The sequence below is a fragment of the Kwoniella mangroviensis genome, chromosome 2 (assembly GCF_000507465.2).
Source record: "Kwoniella mangroviensis CBS 8507 chromosome 2, whole genome shotgun sequence".
Classification (NCBI taxonomy): Eukaryota; Fungi; Basidiomycota; class Tremellomycetes; order Tremellales; family Cryptococcaceae; genus Kwoniella; species Kwoniella mangrovensis.
In genome coordinates, this window is record NC_088828.1 from 246,640 (window position 1) to 272,328 (window position 25,689).

The 25,689-nt window shown below is 45.1% G+C and overlaps 6 protein-coding genes across 6 annotated transcripts; 4 read left to right on the forward strand and 2 right to left on the reverse strand.

Annotated features, from left to right (window-relative positions):
• Positions 1–2,165: 2,165 nt before the first annotated feature.
• I203_106959 (uncharacterized protein) lies at positions 2,166–3,448 on the forward strand (the record flags this gene model as incomplete). Its single annotated transcript, XM_019151359.1, has 2 exons — positions 2,166–2,281; positions 2,389–3,448. 2 exons carry the CDS (start codon positions 2,166–2,168, stop codon positions 3,446–3,448), a joined length of 1,176 nt encoding a protein of 391 aa, XP_018999351.1.
• Positions 3,449–5,140: 1,692 nt separating this feature from the next.
• Positions 5,141–6,650, reverse strand: I203_106960 (uncharacterized protein; the record flags this gene model as incomplete). Its single annotated transcript, XM_019151358.1, has 5 exons — positions 5,141–5,161; positions 5,239–5,594; positions 5,669–5,950; positions 6,019–6,265; positions 6,342–6,650. The coding sequence occupies 5 exons, from the start codon at positions 6,648–6,650 to the stop codon at positions 5,141–5,143; spliced, it is 1,215 nt and encodes a 404-aa protein (XP_018999350.1).
• Positions 6,651–7,218: 568 nt separating this feature from the next.
• On the forward strand, positions 7,219–9,335 carry I203_106961 (uncharacterized protein; the record flags this gene model as incomplete). The annotated part of the gene is made up of 12 exons (XM_019151357.1): positions 7,219–7,260; positions 7,348–7,398; positions 7,458–7,521; positions 7,578–7,722; positions 7,785–7,921; positions 7,981–8,032; positions 8,099–8,251; positions 8,312–8,400; positions 8,453–8,562; positions 8,616–8,674; positions 8,737–9,166; positions 9,225–9,335. 12 exons carry the CDS (start codon positions 7,219–7,221, stop codon positions 9,333–9,335), a joined length of 1,443 nt encoding a protein of 480 aa, XP_018999349.1.
• A 344-nt stretch (positions 9,336–9,679) lies between these two features.
• I203_106962 (uncharacterized protein) lies at positions 9,680–13,087 on the forward strand (the record flags this gene model as incomplete). The annotated part of the gene is made up of 3 exons (XM_019151356.1): positions 9,680–10,646; positions 10,709–11,872; positions 11,931–13,087. 3 exons carry the CDS (start codon positions 9,680–9,682, stop codon positions 13,085–13,087), a joined length of 3,288 nt encoding a protein of 1,095 aa, XP_018999348.1.
• Positions 13,088–18,204: 5,117 nt separating this feature from the next.
• I203_106963 (uncharacterized protein) lies at positions 18,205–20,232 on the forward strand (the record flags this gene model as incomplete). Its single annotated transcript, XM_019151354.1, has 3 exons — positions 18,205–18,613; positions 18,681–19,194; positions 19,254–20,232. 3 exons carry the CDS (start codon positions 18,205–18,207, stop codon positions 20,230–20,232), a joined length of 1,902 nt encoding a protein of 633 aa, XP_018999346.1.
• A 335-nt stretch (positions 20,233–20,567) lies between these two features.
• Positions 20,568–25,495, reverse strand: I203_106964 (uncharacterized protein; the record flags this gene model as incomplete). The annotated part of the gene is made up of 11 exons (XM_065518103.1): positions 20,568–20,603; positions 20,667–20,752; positions 20,809–20,926; positions 21,006–21,100; positions 21,156–24,075; positions 24,243–24,374; positions 24,428–24,514; positions 24,568–24,861; positions 24,919–25,030; positions 25,088–25,207; positions 25,275–25,495. The coding sequence occupies 11 exons, from the start codon at positions 25,493–25,495 to the stop codon at positions 20,568–20,570; spliced, it is 4,221 nt and encodes a 1,406-aa protein (XP_065372833.1).
• Between the last annotated feature and the right edge of the window lie 194 nt (positions 25,496–25,689).

Consider the following 25,689-nt stretch of genomic DNA (forward strand, 5'->3'; position numbering starts at 1 on the left):
AGGATTTATACAGCGTTCCGTATAAACCGGCACGGGCCTGAGCGTGAGCACCCCCTTGCCCCTCGTTGTCACCATGTGACTTGCGTAACTGCAACTGTAACTGATCCAATGATTTGGAGTCACTTGTCGTATCAGGAACAAGTTGAGGCATCTTTTCATGTTTAATCCCAGGTTGCGCCCTTCCCCTTAACCCTCTTTTTCGAGCACACAGTCTTACTGTAAAGGCGCTGACCGAAATGGCGAACGACGCAGTGAATTGTAGTAGTCGTAACGTCATCAGGTCAAGTTTCCGGTCGCACTGTTTTTCTGGTAAGGATTTTCAACTTTTCAGGGGCGATCCGAGGCACACGCTATACTGTCTCGGTTCGCTCCCAGGTCGGAGGATAATCCTCCGAACCATCTAGTGATACAACAGTAACATTCCGTTGATTCTACTATTGCATCCAAGCATCACCTGCATGGGTGGTATGAGAACGACGAGCGGTCAAAGCGATCGGAACGGGAGTCGGAGTCGGTCCACTCTAGGTGGGACCGGATACAATTATGTCTATATGTACACAATATGTCGATGGGAAATATGAACTTTGCTTGATCCCGTTGTAATGATAGGAGAGTGGGCGTCGTAGATAGGAGATAGGTTTTATCAACTATGCTGGCAGCATGGGAGCCTCAAGCGACAAAATGGACATCTAATGCGATATGATTTCGGCACGGGGAAGAGCTGTGATCATCTTTTTTTTTTCGGCGTTATGCGAATAGCAGTACATGATGTTACGACTTTTGGGTAAAAGTGGAAGCATCCAATGCCAAATGCCAAATGACGAGATAGACTAGCGTAAACATTCACCCCTGAACATATATGCATCCTGTTGTACTGAAGCCAGTTCTCAAACCAAGGAATATCGTACTGCAATGCATGCCGTTAACACCGGATGATGGTCGTCCTTTTTTTTTCTCTCTTTCTGTTACACACACGTACGTCGCTCTCCCCACAATCAGAAGAGACCTGTGAAAACAGATCCCTGTCTACATATAACACTTGGATGGAAAAACACTGCTTCTCTTGCTATCATTGCATTTCATCCTGATCTTGGACTATGTTCATAATAAATCATTGAGGGTTTTTGGGTAAACCGCCAGCGAGCTCAATCTCAACGTAGATATCTTTCATCATATCTTGCGTTATCGAAAGACAACTATCTCGTTATAATGCCAACCTTTAGAAGAATTTAGATCGTACCTGTAATACCTGTACATACATCCAATCTTACAATCCTAGGATCCTAGGATTTTAGGATCCCAGATTGATCCAAGTGAAACATTTCGTATTCAACCGAGACATCTTGTATTTATTATAAATTCATAATAATAACCCTTCTTTTTTTACGAGTACGTTGACTTTTTCTCCCTTTTTACCCTTTTTTTCCTTTTGAGAAAGTAGTCACTTAGGAATAGTTTAATACCGTACCTTGCGCCAAAATACAGGGAGAAACGAATAAGACAAGAGACAAGTCTGACCAAAAGAGGTCAGTGATCGTCTTCTCCGTCACGACTCTCTCGTTTCGTCTTTGTATTTTGTTCAGATTACAATAGATCCGGATCAGATCAGATCAGATCAGATTAGATTGTTGGAGCCAATTGGTCCGATCTGCGATATACGTCTGTAACAGATACCCTGGGAGGGGTACGAACCAAGAAAGGGATTTCGGATTTGGGTTGACCTCATACGACATACGACATACGATACTCTCAGTAGACCGAAACGAACAGAGAGAAAAGAAAAAAGTAATTTTAATCGTTACCACGGAGATATATAGAAGAGGAGTATCGTTGATTCTCAGATTCATCTCTCCATCTCTCGACATCAAAAATTAAACAAAAAACGCCCACTTTCCTTTCAAACCCATTTTTTCCCCTTATTATTCACTACCTACCACTACAACCACTCGCTGCCTCTTCGTCATTGTTACACCACCACCACCACCAAGCCCAGGCCGCCAAAAAAAAAGAAAAGCTCATCAGCTGCTCATCATCAGCACCCCATATCTATCACATCTTTTCATTTATCTCTCGTATCCTAAAGTCATATCGACTTGATACCCTACACCATGAATTCCGTCCTTGCGACACCATCGGTGCTCATGCACCATCCTCACATACACGACATGCCGCCTCCATTCGATGGATATGGGTCAGCCTATCCACTAGGTCTGGCCGAGAGCTCTCATTCGCCCGGTCGTCGTCAACGGATATCTATGGCATGTCAGTATTGTAGACATCGGTGAGTCGATTTGGCTTCTAACCTCACACACACACATACAACTAGCTACTTATGATGATTCGGTTGATGGGTCCTTTGGCTGACTGAATGTTTGTTTGTTGAAATAGTAAAATCAGATGTTGTGGAGGATCACCATGTAGGAACTGTACACGAGCAAAGAGGGAATGTGAATATGCTCCTGTGCCAGAAGAAGTGAATAGGGCAACCAGGGAGAAGAAAGCTATAGCGAAAGCAACCAAGGCTATACAGAATATATCACCCATCACTACCTCTTCCCCTTACTTCCCTGATCAACCAGTCTTCAACGTACCCTACGTCTCTGGACCTGGACCTATCCGACCTTCTCACTTGGGTCATCGTCGTACGGTTTCGATGCCTAGTTCCGGAGTCGCTCCGTGGGTTACACCGCCCTCTGCGCCCGCACTGGCTTCTCCACCAATGTTCGAATCCCCTCATTGGATGTATAACGGTTGGACCGCCGATGCAGGTCATGTACGTGGACATGTATCTGCACCAGCACAATTTCCCCTCCAGACGCACCATGAACACGCACATACGCATACACCGGTATCGACCTTCCCATCTGTATTGGAACAAACACCAATGCATGATGCCTATCTCAATGGTCAAATGCAAAATGAAGTTATGGTATCTAACCCTAATCCTACACCAGCTGATACCTCACGTTCGTCATCGACAGAACATGATTATCCACCTAACATGATTCCACCACCTACCTTACCTACCTCATGGTCTACCCCACATTTACCTACTCAAACATACCTTCGTCCCGCTATTCCTATACCTGTTACCCCAGTGGTGACCAAAGGTACGGGTACTTCACCTATAACACCAGCTACGACAACAGGGTATCAAACTCCTTTTCCCACTCCACCACTATTCCAAGTCCCCTTCGCATACCATCAACAACCACAACAGCACGGGCAGTATCCCTATTATTCCCCCTCACCACTTGGACAGAGCACCACGACTTCCCCCACACTAGCGCCGGAGATGTCACTCCCTCAAGAGAAAGAGCAACTAATAGGATTGGGTATAGGCGTACCGGAAGTAACAGCATTACAGCAAAATGAATATTATCAGACGTCTACACCGACACTCTCATCTGATGAGTATTTCTCGCCGCCAATGCAAATGCAATTTTAGTGGATATGCGGGTGACCACCACATAATTCTACGACCTACCTTCTGATAGGACCTGACCCTCAAAGCTCGACTCGACTGCTCTACTGCTCAGATTCTTTGACATCACATTCATGTAGCATATCATTCCTTTCGATCACTTTATCTTCTGATTATCATCGCTCTCAATTGGCTTTGACGGACTACAGACAAATAAAACAATTCATTATTCATATTTGTTGATTCTACGGGACACTATGGCTCTTTTCTCGTCTTTTTACGCTTTACTTGATGTATCAACTAAACTTACTTGTACGCTTGATTTTGATGAGATTGAAATAAATAAATATCTTATACACGGACTATCAATCTATCTACCTCATTTTCAACTTTGGTTTTCTTCGTTGATCTACTCTGGAAAAATGGTATCTTTCCTACCGAGAGATGATTATGCAAAAAAAAAAACAGATATGGTCTTCTTTGTGATATGGTATTGCAATTTGGTTATCATGTCCAAAGGACTGACATCCAATCCAATTCGACTGAATGAAGAACATTAGATAATGTGATCAAGGTTGATGAGATGGAGGAAACCGGTATATCCGGGGATCGAGAGAGTCTGCCATGTAATGGTCGTATGGGTACAGATCACTTTATTTGAATCGTACATTTTGCAATGGTAGCGTGAGAAAAACAAAGCTATCAAAGTCCAAATTTGTCAATTTCATTCGCGAATTAATAATGAGGAATGTCTCGGCTTTACTCGAAGAAAAGAACGAACATTGATCGATGCGAAAATGAGAACAGAATAAAAATAACCTACCATGGATCGCGTGGGTGACTTGGTCATCAGGTGAACAAATAAAAATCTGAATAAAAGTGCTGGAATCGGAGAGTGCCTTTTTTGGCATTAATGCATGTTACTATCTTTCATACGGAAAGACATGTACGACTCCGAAATTCCGACTCCGACTCCCATAAGAGTGAATCAAGTCAGCTTCACGAAATCGCCCCCATTGCGCCTCGTCTTGCCCGCTCGGCTTGGGAAACAACTTTATTGGGAATGATAAAAAAAGGAAGCGAGTAAAACAAGTAGCGTCGTATATCTTGTATGAGCGTAGCGGGACGTTTATAATACTTGTAACTTTTCATATGATTGCGTTCTCATGTTCGTTTAATCTAATGATGTGATTATTATTTCGAAGGAGCCTCTCTTTGCCTCGTGAGTGTTTGATGTGAGATCATCAACTGCAGCTGAACAAACACCAATTGAAGAGTATGGTCATACGAGTCCATTAAAAAGGACACCAATAGCACAACCAGTTGAAGCATGATATGCCAGATGATGTTTACATGGTAGTACTCCTCTAAAGCTGCTAGATCTACTCAGCAGCCCCAACCTTGCAAAGTACGATATGAAGGAGGAAGATTTTCTAGGCGAATATATGATCAGGCATGAGAGGACAGACCTTAGTTCACTTGGTGTATATTTTAGGATATCAACTTAAAACCCTTGGGTACTGGTATATATACATTTTGATGTCTAGACAACGATAAGAGGTGATACTCAATAATGGTGCGAGTATTTACCGTAACGCATATGATGGTATAGAAGTAAGAGTATCGTATCGTATAAAATTCGTTCTTGTTCTCTCTGATGAAAATGATTGTGAGGGTTTCTATCGTTTAAAGCTGAATTTAGAAAAGTTTCAAACCTCATCCAGTCAGCAATTCATACTTCGTACGATGACAAAAGAGAAGAAAAGGATTGAAGTGATATGATATCATATGTATATGCAAATGATTTTACTCACCAAGCTATCCATCCTTCCGAAAATCTCTAAAACCGTAGCAACAACTTCGAAACACAATTCTTCTTGCTCCTCTTGACCACCACCTGCACCAGCTTGACCAGTCGTACTGGCCGCCATCTCTTTCCTCACTTCTCTGACCAATTCCTGTACGCTCTCACGTCCCACACCACCACTTCCACCTTCCCTTTTCCTCGTTCCTCCTCCGATGGATACCGGTCCAGCCACGTTGGATGTCGTCACTCCAAATGGCCAAGTGGAGAATTCAGCAAGGATATCATCGCACCTTGCGAATGCAGCTTCTCGAGAATCATAAGATAGCCTTTGAAGGGCGTTCTCAAGTACGCTCGATGCGTATGCTACGATCGAACCGACAAAATCAGTACTTTGTGTACATAGCTGGGGTCGTGGCGAGGAAAGGCGATCTACTCACCTGCACAAACCAAGACAACCGCTCTTGTATGTCTATATTTCACACCTTCCTTGTGTAATGCCTGAGGAGGTATAGCAGCCGTTCGAGCGGTCAGAAGCGTCAAAACCCTCCTCATCACATCATCCTTGGCATTCATGTCGGCTATAGGATGAGTGGCCATATCGAATAATAGGAAATTCCTCTTTTCAGTCCTCAATACACCTTTATCAACTAAACCTTTCGCTAAACGTTCTCGAACTTGTTTGAGTTGATATCCTATTTTCATCACATTCCAAGTTTCCCCTATATCCAATATCACCTTATATCAGCTAACGTCGTTTTGGCAAGGACGCAATTGTGGTTTGACTCACCACTCATCAAATCTACCCATGCACCTGTACCGTATTTTTCACTTGATTTCATCATTTTCAAAGCTTCGTCCAATATAGTTTCTCCGGTCTGTCTATCATCGATAACTTCGATCAACCTATCTGCTAAAGCCAATCTCCTACGTGATGGATCTTTGACCATCGCTATTCTACGTCGTAATGCCAATTCAATCAAGATACAACCTCTTAAGGCATATGAGATGTTATCGTTCCAGAATGATAGGTAGCCCTGAATCAAGTCAAGATCAGCTAATACTTTCCAGATGTACGATAACAGAATCACTCATTAGGATATTTTCACTCACAGCTTTATCTTTCAAACCCAATAACAAAACTTCCTCCATGATAGTCAACCTAGGCATCGTCTCTGATTCTCCACCATTTTCAAAATCCCTCGGATCATACGCTATCTTCCCTCTACCTTCCATCGCACCTGCTCCGCCTGATCCTCCTGCCGAACTGGTCGGCGCGTTATTTGTCGTTCCACCGGGTCTCCTCGGAGCACCGCCAGAGGTAGATGCGAGAGTGGGTGTATCTGAGAATGCTGGTGAGGCTGAACCGATAGCTGGTGATGCACCTGCGCCTCGTCGTCGGGTGAGTCCTTCGGAAGCCATTGTGGGTAGTGGGTATAAGGTATTGAAGGTGGGTGGGCGAGGTTGAAGGGGAAGAAGGCTAGTTCAAAGGGATCGCTTCTCCGACTAACAGTTCAGATGTTTTCGCCGGATACGTTTCGATCTTGTGGAGTGATGTTTGAGCCAGAAATTCTGATTACCGTAGGGATGACAGTCACTGAAGATGGCGATAATGGATTGAGTATGGACTGTTGGTTTACTTGTACGAGTGCTCATACACAGCCAGCAGCACAGTACTCGTAGTAAGAGCGAGCTAGGTTGTATACGCGTAGGAGAGAGAGTAGAGTAGGATATAACCGAATATCACCGCGTGTGGCATCAACAGGCACAGTGACCCAGTGACCCAGTGACCCACCCTTCCTTCCAGCATCATCACTTCGTCACTCGTCACCGCACAAGAATACGAGTAGTCGATAGATACATACATGTTCAGGTTAACCTGGAAGACTTGATTGTCAACAATCCATATCTCTCAGATACGATAGAAGGACAGGTCCTGGGCTGAGCGACAATGAGTAATCTGTGAGCTCAATCGTCTAGTTCTCAGTGGATGAAGTCAGCTCACTCTCTCTTATCCGCATTTGACAGATATGTGACCGAGGCAAGTTTACCTCAACCTCAACCTCCACTCTCTACGTCCAACCCTACCACTTGCATGCTTACCTAGTGAACTGTATAGCCCGCTACCAATGCGAAAGTGATCATAGATTCAACAGCGGGGGAGATAGAAGTGAGTCAGCCTCTGGCAATGGTATTCTATTCCCTTGTAAGCTGAGAGTAGTGTCTTAGGTCGAGTTATGGGGGAAAGAATGTCCAAAAGCTGTTCGAAATTTCCTCGCATTGTCCATGGAAGGTCAGTCTATCCTTACAATCAATAGTTGCATGATGATATTGATGTGCTCTCAACAGGATACTATGACGGAATCATCTTCCATAGGATCGTCCCAGGGTTTATCATACAATCTGGTGATCCAACGGGAACAGGTATGGGAGGAGAGAGTTTCTATGGAGAACCATTCCAAGATGAGATACATCCTAGATTACGGTTCAACAGGTTAGCTCCCTTTGACCCATCATCGTCGATAACATAAAGCTTACGTTGTGAGTTGGTGGTAGACGAGGTTTGATGGGTATGGCCAATAACAGTAAACGACATACCAACACTTCCCAATTCTTCTTCACGTTGGACAAAGCAGAGGAATTGACCAATAAACATACCCTGTTTGGGAAGATTGTTGGGAATACGATATACAGTGAGCTATTATAGCGACTGCGTTCATCTGTTGCAGATAGCTGATCACTGTGTTGATAGATGTGATGAGTATCGGCAATTTAGATGTTGATGCAGAAGAAAGACCATTAGTGTAGGCTCTCCTTCGTTTTCTCCCTTCCCCAATCGAGTTATAGTGACTGATATGCTGAACACATAGACCACCAAAGATACGAGGTATAAGGATAATAGAGAACCCCTTTGACGATATCGTACCTCGTATAACCGCTTCTGAGAGAAGAGCTCAACAGCAAGCTAGGTTTGAAGCTAAGAAGGAGATGGAGTTTAGGGAGAAGAGAGCAAAGGCGAAAAAGTGAGCGGGCGAAATGCTGGTTCCTTAGGAATTATAAATGCTAATAAATCGCAATATCAGGAATACTGGACTCCTATCATTTGGCGATTCGGAAGAGATACCTGAGACGGACATCAAGGTGCAGAAGAAGGGAATGACCAGACAGGATTGTACGTGAACCTAAACTTATTCCAGTAGTTTATGCTGACAGATGAGCGATAGTGTTGGATCCAACTGAGAGTGCTCCTTCCAAACCTGCAGAATCTTATGTAAAGGTACCGGATTCGCTTAAGGATCTTGGCGATACTACTAGAAAGGAGAAGGAGAAAAAGGTGAGTTATATGATCTGAACTTGAAAGACAATGTTGGCTGATGATACAAACAGGCTGCCGTCGATCTCAAAGCTATTCGAGAACAGCATGAGAGGGAAAAGGCAGGAAGCAGGTAAGCCAGCTGTAGAATTACCAAGCTAGTAAAAAGATAACTGCTGATGAAACTATCTTCAGTGCATCGCGTCAAGCTGAAATCAAACGTATGGAAGAAGATCTACGTCGATTGAAGAAACGTACAGGGGATGCGTCAGATTCCGATTCAGATGAAGGACGTTCGAAACGACATAAAGGACCTTCAGTCCTGGAGCAAGAATTGGCCAAATACTCCAAAAACAGGGGAAGAGCCGCTGCGAAACATGGTAACAAGAGGGGAAGGAGGGATGAGGAAGATGATCTATTGAAAGAGATGAGTAGGTTTAGTAGCAAAGTAGCTAAAGCTGCACCGGATGAAGATGAAGAACCGACGACAAGACCTACGGACGGAGATGAACAGGCCGGAGAGGATGATCTGGAAGTGGACGATGATGTAGGATGGATGAAACATAGTTTGAAGTTCTTGGTGGATGAGAAGGAATTGACGAGAAGGGCAGAAGAAGAGTACTCGGTGAGTTTCAAGAGTTCCGTTTGGTTTGGGATGAAAGCTGACTGATGCATACGTATAGGTGATTGACCCTCGAGCGAAAGCCAGACAGCTTGCTCAGGATTCACGTAGGGAGAAGGAAGGGCATAGGAAAGGGATGCGGACTGCTGCTGATGTAGGTAGAAGGAGGTAGTACTCTACTTGGGTGGCAAATGTGCTTGGAGAGAATTAATCTCCCAAAGGGGGAATTCTGCCACGTGATCATTTGTTATTATCGTACCACTTTCCACTTTTACGAGACGATCAGACGATTGTTGACGATGGACCATGAGATTTGCATTGCTTTGCATGATACGATGCGATGCGATACGATACGATGATACCAAAGTAATAACAACGTTGGAGTGATAGAACACCGCAGAGAGACACACTACCACCGGATTCATAGAGAGCAGTCAGTAGGAGATACACAGGAGACCGAATAGATACATCTATTTTGATATCATTTTACTTTTACTCGTTGCTCGACAATCCGGCATGCCAACCTCTCTATTCGCTCAGCAGACAATGCCCTCCCACAACTCAGAGGAGGACTCCCTCTTCTTCGAAGACTCGATATCGCCTTCCAATGCACTCTTCCCTTCCGAACTTCTCGATCCCTCTTCCCTTCTCAATATACCATCTACGACCAATGGTGGTCCTTCTTCAATGAACCGCCCTTCACCCGCAAGTGATAATTCACTCTCACCCTTGGCGTATCAACAATCGTTCGGCATGAGTAGTGGATCATCGTCATCCAGAGTACCATCATTATCGCCCTCGACTCAATCTATCAACCTATCCAATATGGGTAGTATCTCGATGAACGGTCATTCACCTAGATCATCATCTTCTCCAAGTTCACATTCCAACTTTTCCCTATCGGCTACGGACGACTTCCTATTCAACAATAATAATAGCTTCGACTCGACCGAATTGGATGTGTTGTTCCAATCGGAAGATAGCAAAATGCTCCTCAATGGAACTGGGGAAGATCAAACTTTGAACCATTTTGTCAACATTCCTAACGGAAATGAAGGACAAGATAAATCCAATGGACAATCTCTTTTCTTTCCAGATCAACAATCCAACCCATTCCTTACTCATAATAACGATGGGAATTTAGATTTCTTACAAAATTTGTTGTTCAGTGGCAATGGAAACTCAAATACACTAAATGGTTTGGATAATGACGATACGTTCGATATGCTCAATCTCGATTCACCAATCTCCTCGGGTAAGAAATCAACTCAATCTGGCTTCCCGATCGATTTCGATTTTGCACAACAAGCGAAAGCTATTGGGAATATGACGCATTCACAACAGCAGACTCTACAACCTCAATACATGAAGGATCAGGTCAAGCAAGAGGGATGGCCAATAGGACACTTGAATGGCTTTGAGAATCAATTACAGGTTGATAATGATCAGATGGACAATCTCGGGTATGGCATAAATATCGATGGTCAGTATATTTGGCTCCTCTGTTTGATGATTCAGTCTAGCTGACATCATGTTATTCTACAGGTCCATCGCTTAATCAAATTTCTACAGATACGTCCACATCGGATGTCAAGCAGCCCTGTCAGACCAAAGCTTCCCAGCAACTTCGTCAATCCACCAAAACTCCAGCTGCTCCTAAAGAATCCAGCGATCCACCCGTTGTCGGAAAGCACAACAAGACCGAACGACGATATCGACAAAAGGTACAAGCTGCTCAAGCCGATCTACGAGATGCCATTCCAGCTCTTCGAGTGTTATATGCTACATCCACCGAAGAACAGAAACGCACCACCGATTTTAGAGCTGCGGACGGAACGGTCGATGGTCTGGGGGAAGTCACCAGACCCAACGCAAGTGCCAAGGCTACAATCTTGATTGGAGCTAAAAAATATATCGAACTTTTGCAAAGACGATCAGCGATGTTACAGCGAAAAGTTGATGAATTGGAAGCTTTCCGTCTGGCAGTAGCTGGAGAAGATAATTTGAAGTTGTGGCAAGCTGATTTTGGCGCTAGAGAAAGTTTGATCCAAGCTGCTGCTGAGGCTGCTGCGATGAAGGCTGAGGAAGATTCCCTTGATGAAGATGATGACGTGGATGAAGAAGAGGAAGAACAACAACCCAAAAGGAAAAGAGCAAAGACTGCTACCGCACCTAAACAACCTCGTGCCAAACCCGGTCCAAAAAAGAAAGATCAAACTACGACCACGACCATGGCTCAGAACGCTGCTTCAGGCGGTCTGAAGATGTTCGCTGCTTTTGCTGTATCGTTCAGCTTCTTACCTTCCGCTTCGAACGTGTTAAAACAGACCTCGACTCAATCATCTACCAATGCAATGCCCAGCGGGGTTATAGGACAAGCTACGACCGGTCAGATCTTATCGAAATTACCTCTCATCACTGCGGAACACACCTCGAGGTTGCTAGCACGAGGATTACCAGGACTGATCGCCCCGGCGCCTCATACTCTCATTGACTGGACTTGGAGATTGCTCGTCGCCGTCATCTTGGCTGCTTCGATGGGTCCGGTCATCTCTCATTGGACAAAGTCTGAAGAGAAGAAGAAAGCTGGAAATGTATCGCTCTTCGCTAAGGATTGTGCGAGATTGATCGTTCCTGTCGGTAAGAAGTTCAAAGCATTTGATGATCAGGTTTATTGGAATCAGAAGGCTGCTGATATCATTGGCGGTGGTGAGTCATACATCTGGTAAAGGTCGTAACGGAATCATCGCTGACTCATCTGGTACAGTCATAAGACCATCCGCCCTCGAAAAATGGCATGTCGTGCTTCATCTCCATAACACAGCCTCCGATGCCGATTCCCTTACCTTGCTTGCCTTACTCCAACACGATATACCTTTCCTGCGATCTTCTACTCAAATATGGAGAGATGCCCAGTCCAGAATTACCACATCGACACCTCTACCTCTCGCTACTGTTTTGAAGCTTCCTTTACACGAAGCACTGCGATGTGCCGAATCTCTTGAAAAAACTTCCTCGCCAATCACCTCTATTGCCGAACAAATCACCTTGGTACATGTCTACGACCTTTACTCTAGGTTCTTCATCAAATTGGTAGATGCTTCCACTCGATCGAAATCAGCTGGTAATACTACTGCTTCTCTCAAAACCCTCTTATCTAATCTTGAATCATACGATATTAGCCAATCACTCAAACTATCAGCATTTGACAAAGAAGTGCGAACGACCATCGAGGGATTACCTAAAGGCTCAGCGGCCCATGCCCTCGGTCTAGTACTCATAGGTCTTTGGGGAATATTTGTTAAACCTACGCCTAGTGCTCAAGTGGCTTTAGCCACTGCATTGGCAGCTGAAGAAGTCCAAGGTGCAGGTAAAGGCTTATCGTCCATCTCAGCAATGTTAGAGTTATTATATCCCGGTTCGAAAGATGCTTTAGCAATTCATGGAGTCGATAAAACCCTTCAAGACAATACGTTATCGAAAAATGCTTTGGCAGTTGATAAATTGGCTTTAACCTGTATTGAATATATCAGACTTCTCATTTCGTCCAACGAAGTGAACGATCGAACGGTAAATGAAAGTAGGTTGAAGAGATTGGAAAATTCAAGGAATATACAGAAAGCAAGTAGTCATTTGAGATTGGTTTTGACCCAAATCAAATTTATTGGATTTGGATTTGAAGATTCGAGTATACTTCATCCAGATGACGAAGAGGAAGAGATCGAGGGAGATTCAGGGGACGAAGAGGTTTCAGATAAGAGAGAACAGGATGTACATCAGGATTTGGAGAATGAAGTGAGAAGGTTTGAATTGGCTAAGGAAAACTTGGTGAGAGTTTTATGTGATGTTAGTAGACGTGCGGCTGGGAGAGCGAGTGGGAGAGATGAAGATTCGGGATTGGAAGGTGATTTAGATGATTTATGATATATGAATGATGGATAGTGTGGAAAGGTTTTTGTAATATGGATATTGATAGTTATTTATGCATGTATTTAGTATACATTGGTCGAAGTTATGATTCCTTCTCATTCTTCGGCTCTTATAGCAATGAGACTTGCTCGATCTCTAGTTTACTTAGTATAGATATGTGTTTGAAGACTTTGGCTCGTTATTGGTATTGCCTGATAAATCGATACACAATTTTATTTGGCCATACGGTACATTTCTCTCATAAAATCTTCTTATTTTTCAAGAACCAAGATACAGCATCCAAGAACCCTTCTGGATTCTCCTCAGGTATCCAGTGCATACTTTTCGGAACTAATTTGAACGTAACGTCGTTTGAGTATTCTTTCGTCTGAGTTTCGATAAACTGTACGAAGTTATTAAGCACATAATGTCACTCAACGACAAAATTGACTGGTAAAAACCTTTAACTCACTTCTTGCATTGGTGAACTTTCACCTGCCAGTGTTCAAGTTGGTATCGAGAGTCTACCATTCTTCTTCAACATTTCTTTGAAATCTTTGATGTCCTGTTGGAATGCTCTGTAGGTATCTAGTCCACAGCGGATTCCACCAGGAGATGAAAAGGCTTTTGTGTCTTAACATAGAAAGAGAGCATGTCAATGTCAATTAAGAGACTACTGTGAATATCTCGTGAATACAAGGTGAAGTAGACTCACATGTTTCCAGATTTTTATCAAGCAAGAACGAAGGATCATAACACTAACATCGGTCTGAACATCAGCATGGATACTTACATCGAGCTCGAAGTTACTTTCAGATATATTTGGTCTGGTTTTGGGTTACTATGACCTACCAACCGATGATAGAAATGGCCGATATACTCATTCTCTTTACCTTGAATCAACAGTTCAGGCAGGTCCGCCTGATTGTGAAAGAAGAAATGCCATAGGAAAGACCAAGTCGAAGATGGTTCAGTGGTAGCTCTGTCGAAAGATTGCGTTCCTGGTATGGGTGCTTCTGCAGTATCATCGGATTTTTAATTCCATTAATAGGCATTCATTGCTCGGAAGCTACTGGGTTTCGTAGAAGTAAAGAACAGAAGAATGTACTGTTTCTATCTGGATGAAATAGAATGGAATGAATATTCACTCACCAAAAGTAACCAAAGCTTCTACATCATGTTCAAATTGCATTGCCAAATTACTAGCTACCATACTCCCTATATCACTCCCCACCAATATGACTTTATCTATACCGAGTTTATCTTTATACAGCGTATGGATATCCCTGCTCATAGTCAATTTATCGTACCCGTCCCTTGGTCTATCCGAATCACCCGCTCCTCGATAATCGACAGTTATAACTCTCAGAGCCAACTCGGTCAATGGTCAGATCACCCGTCGCCAGCAATACCATGTCTGCGGCAACCCATGTATAAGTAAGATGGTATTTTCACTTGATGGACGTGGACGTGAGGGTTGACTGTTGAATGGGGAAGGTCGGACATCGACATAATGGAGCTTCACACCTGGTGAGATCTCTTGTTTGCCGTGGTTACCACCAGTTCGATAGTTCTTCCGTGAATGTACGCCTCATGTTGGATTATGATTAGATTAGCTGTTGAGCTTGCTCAACATGAATCAGCCGCAATATGATCATGTATGATTGCATCTCATGGTGTATCAGTATCCAGTCTACGAGAGAGTAGGGGTATGGGAAGAGACGAGGACTTGTTAAATGAGATGGTGCGCGTCATGCCTCCCTCCACCTAACGTCGAAAGACGGCTAATCTGATGTAAGCGTTATATATGGAAGAGACATGCAATTCTGGTGACTATGCTACTAGTACAGTATCACTCATATTGTGATCTGCTCATGCATGACTAGAGGACTGACGCACGGGTGGAGATGGTCACTGAGGATATCCTCCAATTAGAGGCACCACTTACTTTGTACTTTGGTCAAACAGCCCTACCAATTGTTAGCCCGGAATTAGGGTGCTGATCAGCGGCTTCTAGCGGTACATCAATCGCATGGCATGGCTTCCTGATCGAAATCGCGTGTATCTCTCAGGTTGAGCTTGGTCATCCATATGAGAACAATGCGGTATACGTATGGTACCAATGTTGTTCGGAAGCTTTATACAACTGGGCTGATGTCCGGAAGAAGTAACTTGAAGAGTTGATGTCTCGGAATGCTCTCTTACAGCGCTAAGAGTCCATGTGGGGTTTGGGTTGTAGTTCACTGTTCCTGATACCATTCTTTTGGATACGCTACTTCCCGACAAATGCGTTCATGTACGTATGTATGTGTTACAGTTAGTATACGTCAAAGGCTGTTTGAATGCTTGCCGCAGTCTGCTTTCGGTGCCATTTTTCTGAGTCCGAAAATGTATCGTCTCGGATGATCGATTGGACATGACCGGATTCTTCGGTGAGACTACCATACAATACATATCTGAGTGAGACAAGACGAAACAAGACGATGTTCTATACGACTAGAAACATGGCGTGGATGAGGGATGTGATGTCCAGGCTGTCCTATAGTGGCGTGAAGTGACCAATGCGTCCCTTTGTCTTGTCCAAAAAAGTTCGGTCGAGTTCGGTGATACCCAGGATTCTTGGCCATCTTACTGAATGCGTTATATGAAACATGTGATTCATGGCTTCCATGACCATACCATGTGAGAGAGATGATGAAGCGCTTCTAAATGACGCCTCATCGTTCCAATCACTGTTGTATGCAAAAATACACCACCACATTCGTTACATACAAGGACAGTTGAAGTATGATGCATAGTCGAAACGCCTCTTCTGTCATTCAGTATAAGTATCTCTCGTAATCGAATTTCTTTAGCTCCACAATCAATCTGACGCATAGTACAGCGTGTATACGATCTGTGATTACAATTTCTTGGAACCACGGTTTAAGCATCCATTAATGGACTACTGTGCAGATGTATTACAGAGCTTACTGGCGAAGCAGAGCTGGGGATGATCAGAATTTGATCGAGTCTAAAAATACGCGATGACCATTCCCGCGTTTCTGGTACGGCCCAAAAATCAGTTGCAGCAGCTCAGAAGAGACCCAAAAGCCGGTCCAGAGTGAGCGAAACATGGTTCAGATTGCATTTTCAGGGTTACGGGAAGAAACAAAAAAACAAGCATCTCCTGGGTTAACCCCAGAAAACCAATGGAGTGGCAGCAAAGTGGGAGTGGGATGACCGGAAAATAAGGGAAAGAGAAAAGGTCCGATGGTTATGATCATCCCTAATCCCTCTTGTCACTGAGACAATTAACCATATAAGGGTGTGTTTTCATAAGGGCGTAGACGTCGTACATGCCGTTAGTGAGGATCATTCATAACGTACGCCTCTTCTGTGCCGGTTGCGGTCGTGGTGATCTAATACATACTCCCTCATCCTCATCACATCATATGCACAGTAGTACTCTTACCCGTCAACATCCCGCGTAAGCTCAGTCTGTACCCGTCAAACTCCCTTTCCGTTTGCAGTTGCAGTTTTGACAATCTCGATGGAGTATTGTACGAAAAGAAGCGCGTCATCCTATCTTCCAATTTGCTGCGAGAGAAACGATAGAAGGAAAGCTACCGAGGCGAGACATTCGGTAACGCGATCGCTCACGCCCATCCCCTAACTTTAGGATCATCCATACTTCACTCCAATGGAAGAACCATATACGGTTGATCATATTTGCCTGTTTTTATTACTTTGATTAGATCATTTTGTGAAGAGTGCCTGCCCCGAAAAGTGTTTCCCGGTTCGTACTCAATCACAAATAAATGCGAACCTGCCCTGCTCGTGGCCATACCGTACCGCTTCTGACGTCTTTCTTGATCCAGATGTAAAACATCTTTTACACAACCCTTCCCGTACAAAAAACGAAAGATCTCGTACCCTGTACTTGTACAAAAAGCGATCAAATGGTAAGTCATATATCTGTATGTATCTACATCCTAACATTCCTTGTTTCTCTTTCATCATCTGAATCAACATCTATTGCCTGTAACTCAGCATTGACGAGACACTTAAACACGTCAGTAGTCTCACCATCTTTTGACTTCGAATCGAATCGCCGCCGACTGTCAGCATTTTCACGGCGCTTGGTTCGGCAGACTACCAGATCCCAAGATCCCATAGCTTTCACATAGAGAAGGAGAGACAGGCTTTTCTCTGTTTCACCTATTGTTACCTATTGTTCTTTTGGTGCTTTCACAACCACTTTTTGCCGGTGGATCATAAACGACCGACGACCCTTTCGCGAACTGATAGGGCATACCTCAATTCCATTACTACTGGTATATACATTCGGTGTAACAACTTGCGAACGGTATATGGTCATCTGTGTCTTGTAAACACGCCGAAGTCTCAGAGTCATTCAACTCAAAGTCTAAGAAACAACCGGTTTCACAAAGATCGTACCAAGGCATTCCCGACCCATCTTCATCGCATCATAGGTTTCAAAATTGAATCAACTCATTCGTAATCCCTCGATCTGCACGTCCGAAGATCAAAGCCAAGATCAACTTTTCAATTGTACTATACAGCTACTCAGGTGATTAGACGCTTGTGCATCACAAGGCTCGCCACTGTCATCACTGGAGAGAGCTATCGAAGGTATTCAAGGTGATTCGCTCACGACGAACACGAACACGAATCTAAAGTCGCCGATTCCAACATATCGATCATACGTGTTTTCGGGATGCTTGCGTTTTGGTAATTTTCCCGCATTTCAAACATAACATAATTCGATAGATAACATACCGTTGATTTCAAGACATTCCCACTTGGAACTGGGTCTACTACGCGCTTGACTTTGCTTTTTTTTTCTTGTCTCAAACGTTGTGACAAAATTTACCAAAGAGCGTTCAATAGCCGAGCTAAACCATCAAGACCAAGGGGAAGGAAGCACAAGAGTTACTCTATTCTTGAGATACCGAGACATCACAAGTCCTAAGCCCGAAGGAAGACAAGCAGGAAAAAACAAAGACTTTATCGGGAACGTAATACAAACAAAGATATTGGAATACGACTTACTTGTTCGATATTTACATTGGGGACAACTTTATCCCGAAGAGCTTGTTATATATATATTGATATAATCATACAGCAAGATGATGACTTCTTCCCACCCATCACCAACCTCACCTTTCCGACCCGTCTTCTCATCAAATCAATATTGGGAAGCTTCTGCCCCTACCACATCAACATCTCATCAACCTTTCTCACATAGATTACGATCAACCATGAGTCACCCATTCTCATCAACATCTTCCGCTTCTAGCTCGAGGTGCGCCAGTCCATCTGGGTCTTGGTCCGCTTCTCCAGCAATGTCGCCTAACCCATCGATGACGTACAATTCTCGTGAATCGACCGCGGAGAGTGTCGAACTCTCGACTCCTTCTTCGTCTAGACGAAGAATTGGAGGTGGATTCTGGACTTCGTTGATACACCATGGGAAACACGTATCAAAGGGAGTGGATCATTCAGAAGATGAGATGATGCAAGTTGACACCGTTGCTGGTGAGTGGCATTTTTTTCTCCATCAAATCTATGATCTTCATTGCTAACTTCTTACTTTTTTATTTAGATTCATTCTCATTCACTCCACCACCTTCACGCCCAATCTGCTCACTCTCAGCATCCTATCAATGTTCCGAAACGTCCACTTTGATCCCACCAGCTTTCTACCCTGGTCAATCGATTCCTGTCGTATTGACATTCGAACTCGATCGATTCTCTTCATTGCCACATTACCTTAACCCTACTTTATCCATGTCTCTCATCGGTACCCTACACCTTCCAGGTCAATTACCACGAACAATCATCTGCGTGTCCGTCTCATTATCAGAAGGATTGGCATTATGGGCAAGGGATGCTCAGCAGACATATCTTAGAAACCCACCTCAACCTAGTGAATGTTCAATCGACCCAACTTATGGATTACCAGGCGGTACATATTCTTTACCTCTTACTGTTCAAGTACCCTCCACACCTAGATTACCACCCTCATTCACCGTCCGATCATCTTCCTTCGCCGTCACCTACGCACTGACAGTCACGCTCTCATGCGACGATCCAGCTTTCCCCAATACGGTGCCAGCGTGGTTCTGGCAGATACAGCCAAACCATTCGAGATGATGCCTGAGACTTTACCGACTAGAGCTCCACGATATGTCCCTTCTTCGTTCTTTGTGAAAACGGATTTACCTATCGAATCGACTTTTATGACTCCAGGTGAAGTCTTGCCGATCTTACCCAGACAAAGTGTCAAATGGACGATCCATCCTCATATACCGACCACAACCTATTCACCTACGTCGATCATCCCATTCTCGCTTTCACTCACACCACCATCGGTATCTGATTTGGAATCGGAATTACCATCTGGATACAGACCTTTGCAACCTACCATGCAGGTCTTGATAAGATTAGCATTAGTCAGAAGAGAACACTCCTCTCTGTCTAAACTGGAGCCACTCGATTCGCAAGGGAATGGTTTGGTAATTGAAGAAGAGATCGTATCAAGATGGGGATGCATTGAATCTTCATCAGATGAGAGAATCAAATTGAAAGATGTCGCTTTACCACTTCTCCCTCGTGGAAGTACGACTTGGAAACATGGTATGTCAACAATGTTGAATGTCAATTCATCGACGACATCCCCATCTCCGGAAAGTGAAGAACCAGGAGTAAGCGTCTCTTCGACATTCCATGTAAATGTTACTTTGGCTTTCCTGTCTATCACACCTGGTTCACCCGTCTTGACGGATTATCTACCAGCTGGATTTTCAGACCTTGAGAATGTACCGATTTCGATCCCTCGATCAGGAGAATTTAGCGAACCTCTATCACCCAATTCGCCAGGGTACTTTAACATATCTCAATTCAAGAGGTTCTTCCCTGGTACAGTTAAGACACTTCCCTTGCCTATCGTAGTAGGTTCGGTATCCGAACCTAGAGGTGCGATGCATAACATGAGATGGAGTGATTTACATTTATCGAGAAACGCAAGAGGTAGAGAAGTAGGTAGAATGATTCACGGTGAATCCCTTTCGATGGAAAATGGTTGGATGGTCCCTCCTCCATCGTATAATGAAGCTATCAAAACGGTCCCTTACGAATTTAAAGTAGAATTATAATCTTTAATCTGAAATAATACATCAATCCAATGGACATTGTAGCATCAAACATAGTCTAGTCATTGTCATAGTATATCCCTATCATTTTACAATTCATCTTTTGTAGCTCCTCCATAGACATTTTGCACTCTGTGTTTCTTCCTCAATTATCAATCTCGCATGTATCTTGCATTGTCAAAGCAAAGTGTGTGGTATTCTTGCAATCGGTCGCAAAGGTCAAGATCATTCATCAAGTATGCAAAATCAATTCATTAAGCCATATCTTTTTAAGTATCGAATCAGAGAAACATCATTCAGACTATCTACATTCTTCCGCTTACACCATGGAAGGCGATCTATACACTCAACCTCACTAATTGCTTGACTCCGGGCTATGACAGAAAAGATGAGATATCAGCGGATATGTTGAATATCAGGCGTATAAGTCCACTCACCACCCAAGTAGTCATGTCACCAGTGGCACCAGTCAATAGCTCGACATGCATTGCCAAAGCTGCATTCCAATCCTTCGCAGCGATGGCTACAAATGACCGTTATCAGTCCAGCTCGGTTTGGGTGCATGGGATGTAGACTTACCCTTGGTGATGTTGTTCAGTAAATCCAAAGCTGGTTTGGGTACTGAGTCGTTGTTAAGACCATCAAAGAGGATGTTCAACCTTCTTTCGGTGTCCTCAACCACCTTCTTCACGTTAGGCTGTCGGGTGAGTCGTCAGCGAGGATCATGGAGCGTGAATTTTCATCACGAGGAACAATCAAAATCAGTTTTTACTCACAGGGAAGTTCTTCTGTTTCACCGCTGAAAGCTCATTTGACAAAGTTTCGAAGACAGGTCGTGATGCAGGAGATATATGCGATCTGTCTCCGGCAGCTATAGAATCCCTGTGTCAGCAACTGATACTCCGATATGCGTATCGTCAACTTACGATGAGAAGGTTTGGCCGGTGCTGCGGGAGGTGGTTGAACCTCTCGTTGAGCAGGGTTAGGGGGCGAATTTGTCACTTGAGGAGATGGTCCACCATGTTGTTGCTGATGTTGGACAGAAGGACTTCTTCCTGGAGGTGGAGGACCGGCCATTCTCGAGCCCATAGGTGGCGGTGGAGGAGCTTGATGTTGAGTCGGGGGTGACATAGCTTGAGGTGGTCGTTGTTGAGGGGGTGGCCTTATCTGTCCTGACAATGGCGAACCGATTCGACCTGGACCCAAAGGTGCCAAGGCTCTTTGAGGAGGTGGTCCAGCCATTACACCTGGAGGAGGGGGTCCAGCTCTAGCTTGAGGTGGTGGTGGTCGAGCGGTGGGTGGTGGACCGGCAAGCGGTTGTCCGCGGGGTGGTGGAGGTTGGAACTGAGGAGGTGGCTGCTGTTGAGCAGGAGGCGAAGCCACTGATCTTGGTGGGGGTGGAATCTGGGTAGAAGGAGCTCGTGGACCGCCCTTAGGTGGTGGTGGAAGAACACCCGGTTGAGGTGTTTGTCGAGCTGGGGGAGGTGTGAATCCGGTGGGTTGAGCCTCGAACGGATTAGGCATGTTGGGGAAAGGAGAAGTAATGGCAGTGGGTTTGTTGGCTTCCTTGTTAACAGCACTTTGAGGTCGTTTGGGTGCGAGGTTGGGTGCATCGTTCCATCCCGGGATATCCCTTCTCTGAGCTGCAGGTAAAGGTGGTGGGGTGTTTGAAGTTGGACCGTTGAATGAGCCAGCTCGAGGAGGTGGAGGGATTACTTGGGGAGGAGCACCGTAAGGTTGCTGAGGTGCGCCATAGCCTTGAGCCTGAGGTTCGTTGGGTCGATAGCCATTGGCAGAGTAGCCAGCCGGTTGATAAGTTGATACTGGGGATGGAGCATAAGGGTTTGTTTCACCATATCCTCCGTAAGACTGTTGCTGTTGAGCAGGCTGATATGGGGCAGAGGTAGTGGGAGGCTTGTAGGCGTTCTGAGTGGGAGCCGGAGGAGGTGCGTAAGCTGAGGGCTGAGACTGACCATAGGGAGCAGGAGGCTGTACGGCACTATAAGGCCCAGTCGACGAAGGAGCACGGCTGTATGGCCCGGCTGTCTGGGGAGTGTACGAAGAAGAACTGGTGGGGGCATAGGAAGTAGAAGCTTGAGGTTGGGTTTTAGCAGATCCGAAGGCAGAGTTGACTGAGACACTTCCAGCTTGAATTCCAGCGGCAGTAAATAATCTATCTCTAGCTTTGTCTAATTCGGAACCAGCAGCACCAGTACCCTTGTAATCTGGAGGAGTCATCTTGACAAACTTGGCAGCGATGTCGACAAGGCCCTGAGTCGCCAAGAGATCGGCGTACTCGTAATATCGATCGTACAATCCAGCCAGCTTGTAAGTTCTTGCACCTGTCTCAGCAGCGACAGCAGATTCGGTCGGAGAGAGGAGATCCTCATCGACATACCCTGTGGCCGCGGTAAATACCGCCACCTTTTCGATGAATGATTGGAGGGCTTGTGCGTGAGCAGCGTATCGAGTTGTATACGTCGCTTCCTCTTCCTCAGACATCTCATCAACCCAGATGCTGACCACCTTTTCTAATTTCCTTGCTGCGAGGTAACACAAGGTAGCATCCTGTCTAGCGATCCTGGCAGATTCCTTAGCTTCTGGGCTGTCAGAGCCAGTAAGCGTTCGCCATTTGAATTGAAGTCGTTGACCAAGCTGTTCGGCAAGATTGCTGAACTCGCTCTCCTTGGCAAAAGTGCAGATGACAACGAAAGCGACTTTCCATTCTCGAAGATCGGCATTTTGGACTATATCGATGAGGTCTTCGGTGACAATAGATTGGAACACTCGGAGGAAGGGGAGAGATGCGGTTTGTCGAGCGAAATAAGCTTTTTGGGTAGATTGCAGGAGATCTGGACCACCTCGTACAGCAAGGAGAAGGGCATCGGCGAATCTTTCCGAGGCGAGACAAAGGTCCACAGCAGATTTAAAATCACCCATGACAAGGGCCTGAGTGATGAGTTTATCAATATCACTTTCGCCTTCAGGATAGATTTGGAAAGTATTCTCTTTGGTGATAATTTCATCTCTGACTGAGGAGGCTCGACTACCGATCGTAGCGGCGACAGATGAATCGACGAACTCGTTGTTCTTATGAGGGATTATGCTGTCGAGTTGAGGGTTTCGAAGCGTACCCGAAGCCATGGAAGAGAAGAAGTCGGCAGCCGCAGCGGCGGGAGTACCTGGGGCGTGATCCTCATCGAAGAGACTTTTATCAGTAGCACCAGTTGTTGAAGCGGTTTCCGACCCCTTCACACTGACAATCTCGTCGGCTACAGAGCTAGCTTCTTCAGGTGTCTTCTCCACAGTAGGTGTTGCCACTTCAGATTCATCTTTCGCGTCCGCTTTTGTTTGATCTTCCGATGGCTCTTCGGTAACAGTGACGGAAGGGAATTTCCCAATAGCTTCATGTACCTTCTTCACGACTTCTTCCTTTGAGAAACCAAGTAACTGGACGAGCTGTTCACGTGAGTTGGTTTTGAACAGAGTTTGCAGAGCCCTCCAAGCATCATCGTTACCGCTTGCCCGATCGGTACAGAATTCGGCAAGTTTCTCTTTCTCGCCAGCTGTAGCATCCAAAGCTGTAGCTCTTTCTATGACGCCTTGCTCTGTAGTGACGGTACGGAGATGCACGACTCCACTTTGGTGTTTACCCGAAGCGCCAGGCAAATTAGATGTTGTAGCGAGAAGTCCACCGAAACCGAAAGTAGCTGAAACCGGTCTTCGCAGCCATTTAGGAGGTTGTTTGAGGGAGAGTACGTTGGCAGTATCATTGGATGGCTCTTCTTGACTCAAAGCGCCGAATATATCATCCGCAGAAGCCTCCTCGTTGAATTTCTCAGCTGGCTGAGATGGAATGCTGGTTGTTTGGAGAGAATGAATACCGATGTGACCGTCGAATGAGGCGGTAGCGAGAAGATCAGGGTTTCGTGGGCACCAAGTGGTTTGGAATGACCAGTCGTTACTTGCAGGAAGCTACTTTGTCAGCTATGCTCAATAGACGCGGAACTCACCTCTCCGATAATCTCTCCAGTTGAAGGGTTCCAGCAGAGCGTTCTGTTATCTTTACCACATGATAGCAGCAGATCGGCGTCTTGCTTACACCAAGCGACGGAAAGAACACCTTTATGATGACCGCTTAGGATCTGTAAAGTATGTTAGCCAAATCACATCGGTATACATCTACCTCGAGACGCACCTTCTCGGGAGCCCGAGTATTCCTTAAATCCCATAACATGATGATTGGTGATTCATCGTCTTCCGAAGCAGTGATCAATCTCGTGGCCTACTGGATGTCAGCCTCGATCTTGACTAATATTTGCCAATATAGGAGCTTACATTTTCAGGATGCCAACAAACATCACTCATTCCTCTTCTTTTACCCATCTGCAAACCCGCTACGCCGCCGACTGTCTCCATTCCCTTCGCAGCACCTCCACCATACTGTAAGCTGACGATCTCCTTTCCAGCTTTCAAGTCCCAGACAGATGTAAATCCTGACGAGGAAGAAGCAGCGAATACCCTGGCAACGGTGGGATTCCATTGAAGCGATGTGATTTCGTTAAGTTTGGTGGATGTAGGACCTGGTGGGACGGGGGCATTGTTGGGGTTGTTGAGATCGTATATGTAAAGCTACAAGGTAATCAAATGTAAATTGTAGAACGTTAAGCGAGGAGAAGATACACTTACTTCGGCATTAACAGCACCGGTCAATAAGAGATTCTTCTGGATCTGGTTGAAATCCAAACCTCGGACGGGTCCAGTGTGCTTATCGCTCTTGAAAATACGAGCTTCGTCGGCACTACGAGACATTCGGTGAGCAGGTGATTCTGACCAGATAGCCAATGAGGATACTCACCTCGAGCCAGACAATATCTTCTCTGGATCGAACAAGTTAACTTCTCCAGTCTCCATACCAGCCGCAAGAAGACCTTTTGAGTGGGATGTGGATGGAGCAGACCACGCCAGTCGATTGAATCTATCGTCGTTTCGAGGAGATCTCAATAAGTTATACGGGTACCATCTCTGAAGAACAGTTCGCTCACCGACTATTCACGGTTATACTCCCTTGAGCACCTTTACCTTCCCCTCCGAGTCTTATTCCTTTCTCGTCCCCAAAATCAGGAGCCCAGATCTCCAACTGACTCTCATTGCTGAAGTTCTCATCTAAAGCTCCTGCTACAGCACCAGTCGCGAGTAAAGGGGCAGAAGAGGATGACTGGTCCCATGCGAATGTCGCTGTCCTTGAGATATCTTTCAGCTTCATCTTCGAGGTGATGTGTATCGCACTGCACCCGGATGTAGTCGCGTCAGAAAATTGGAGGGAAGAAGGGGTGTATGTCGAGGCCTCTTATGAGCGAGTGAGGTCTTGAAGCTGTATGATGAGCCGATATGGGTAGGTATATGAACTGAATATAGAGGGTATGGGGATGGTGAAATCACATCCACCATCCATCCATC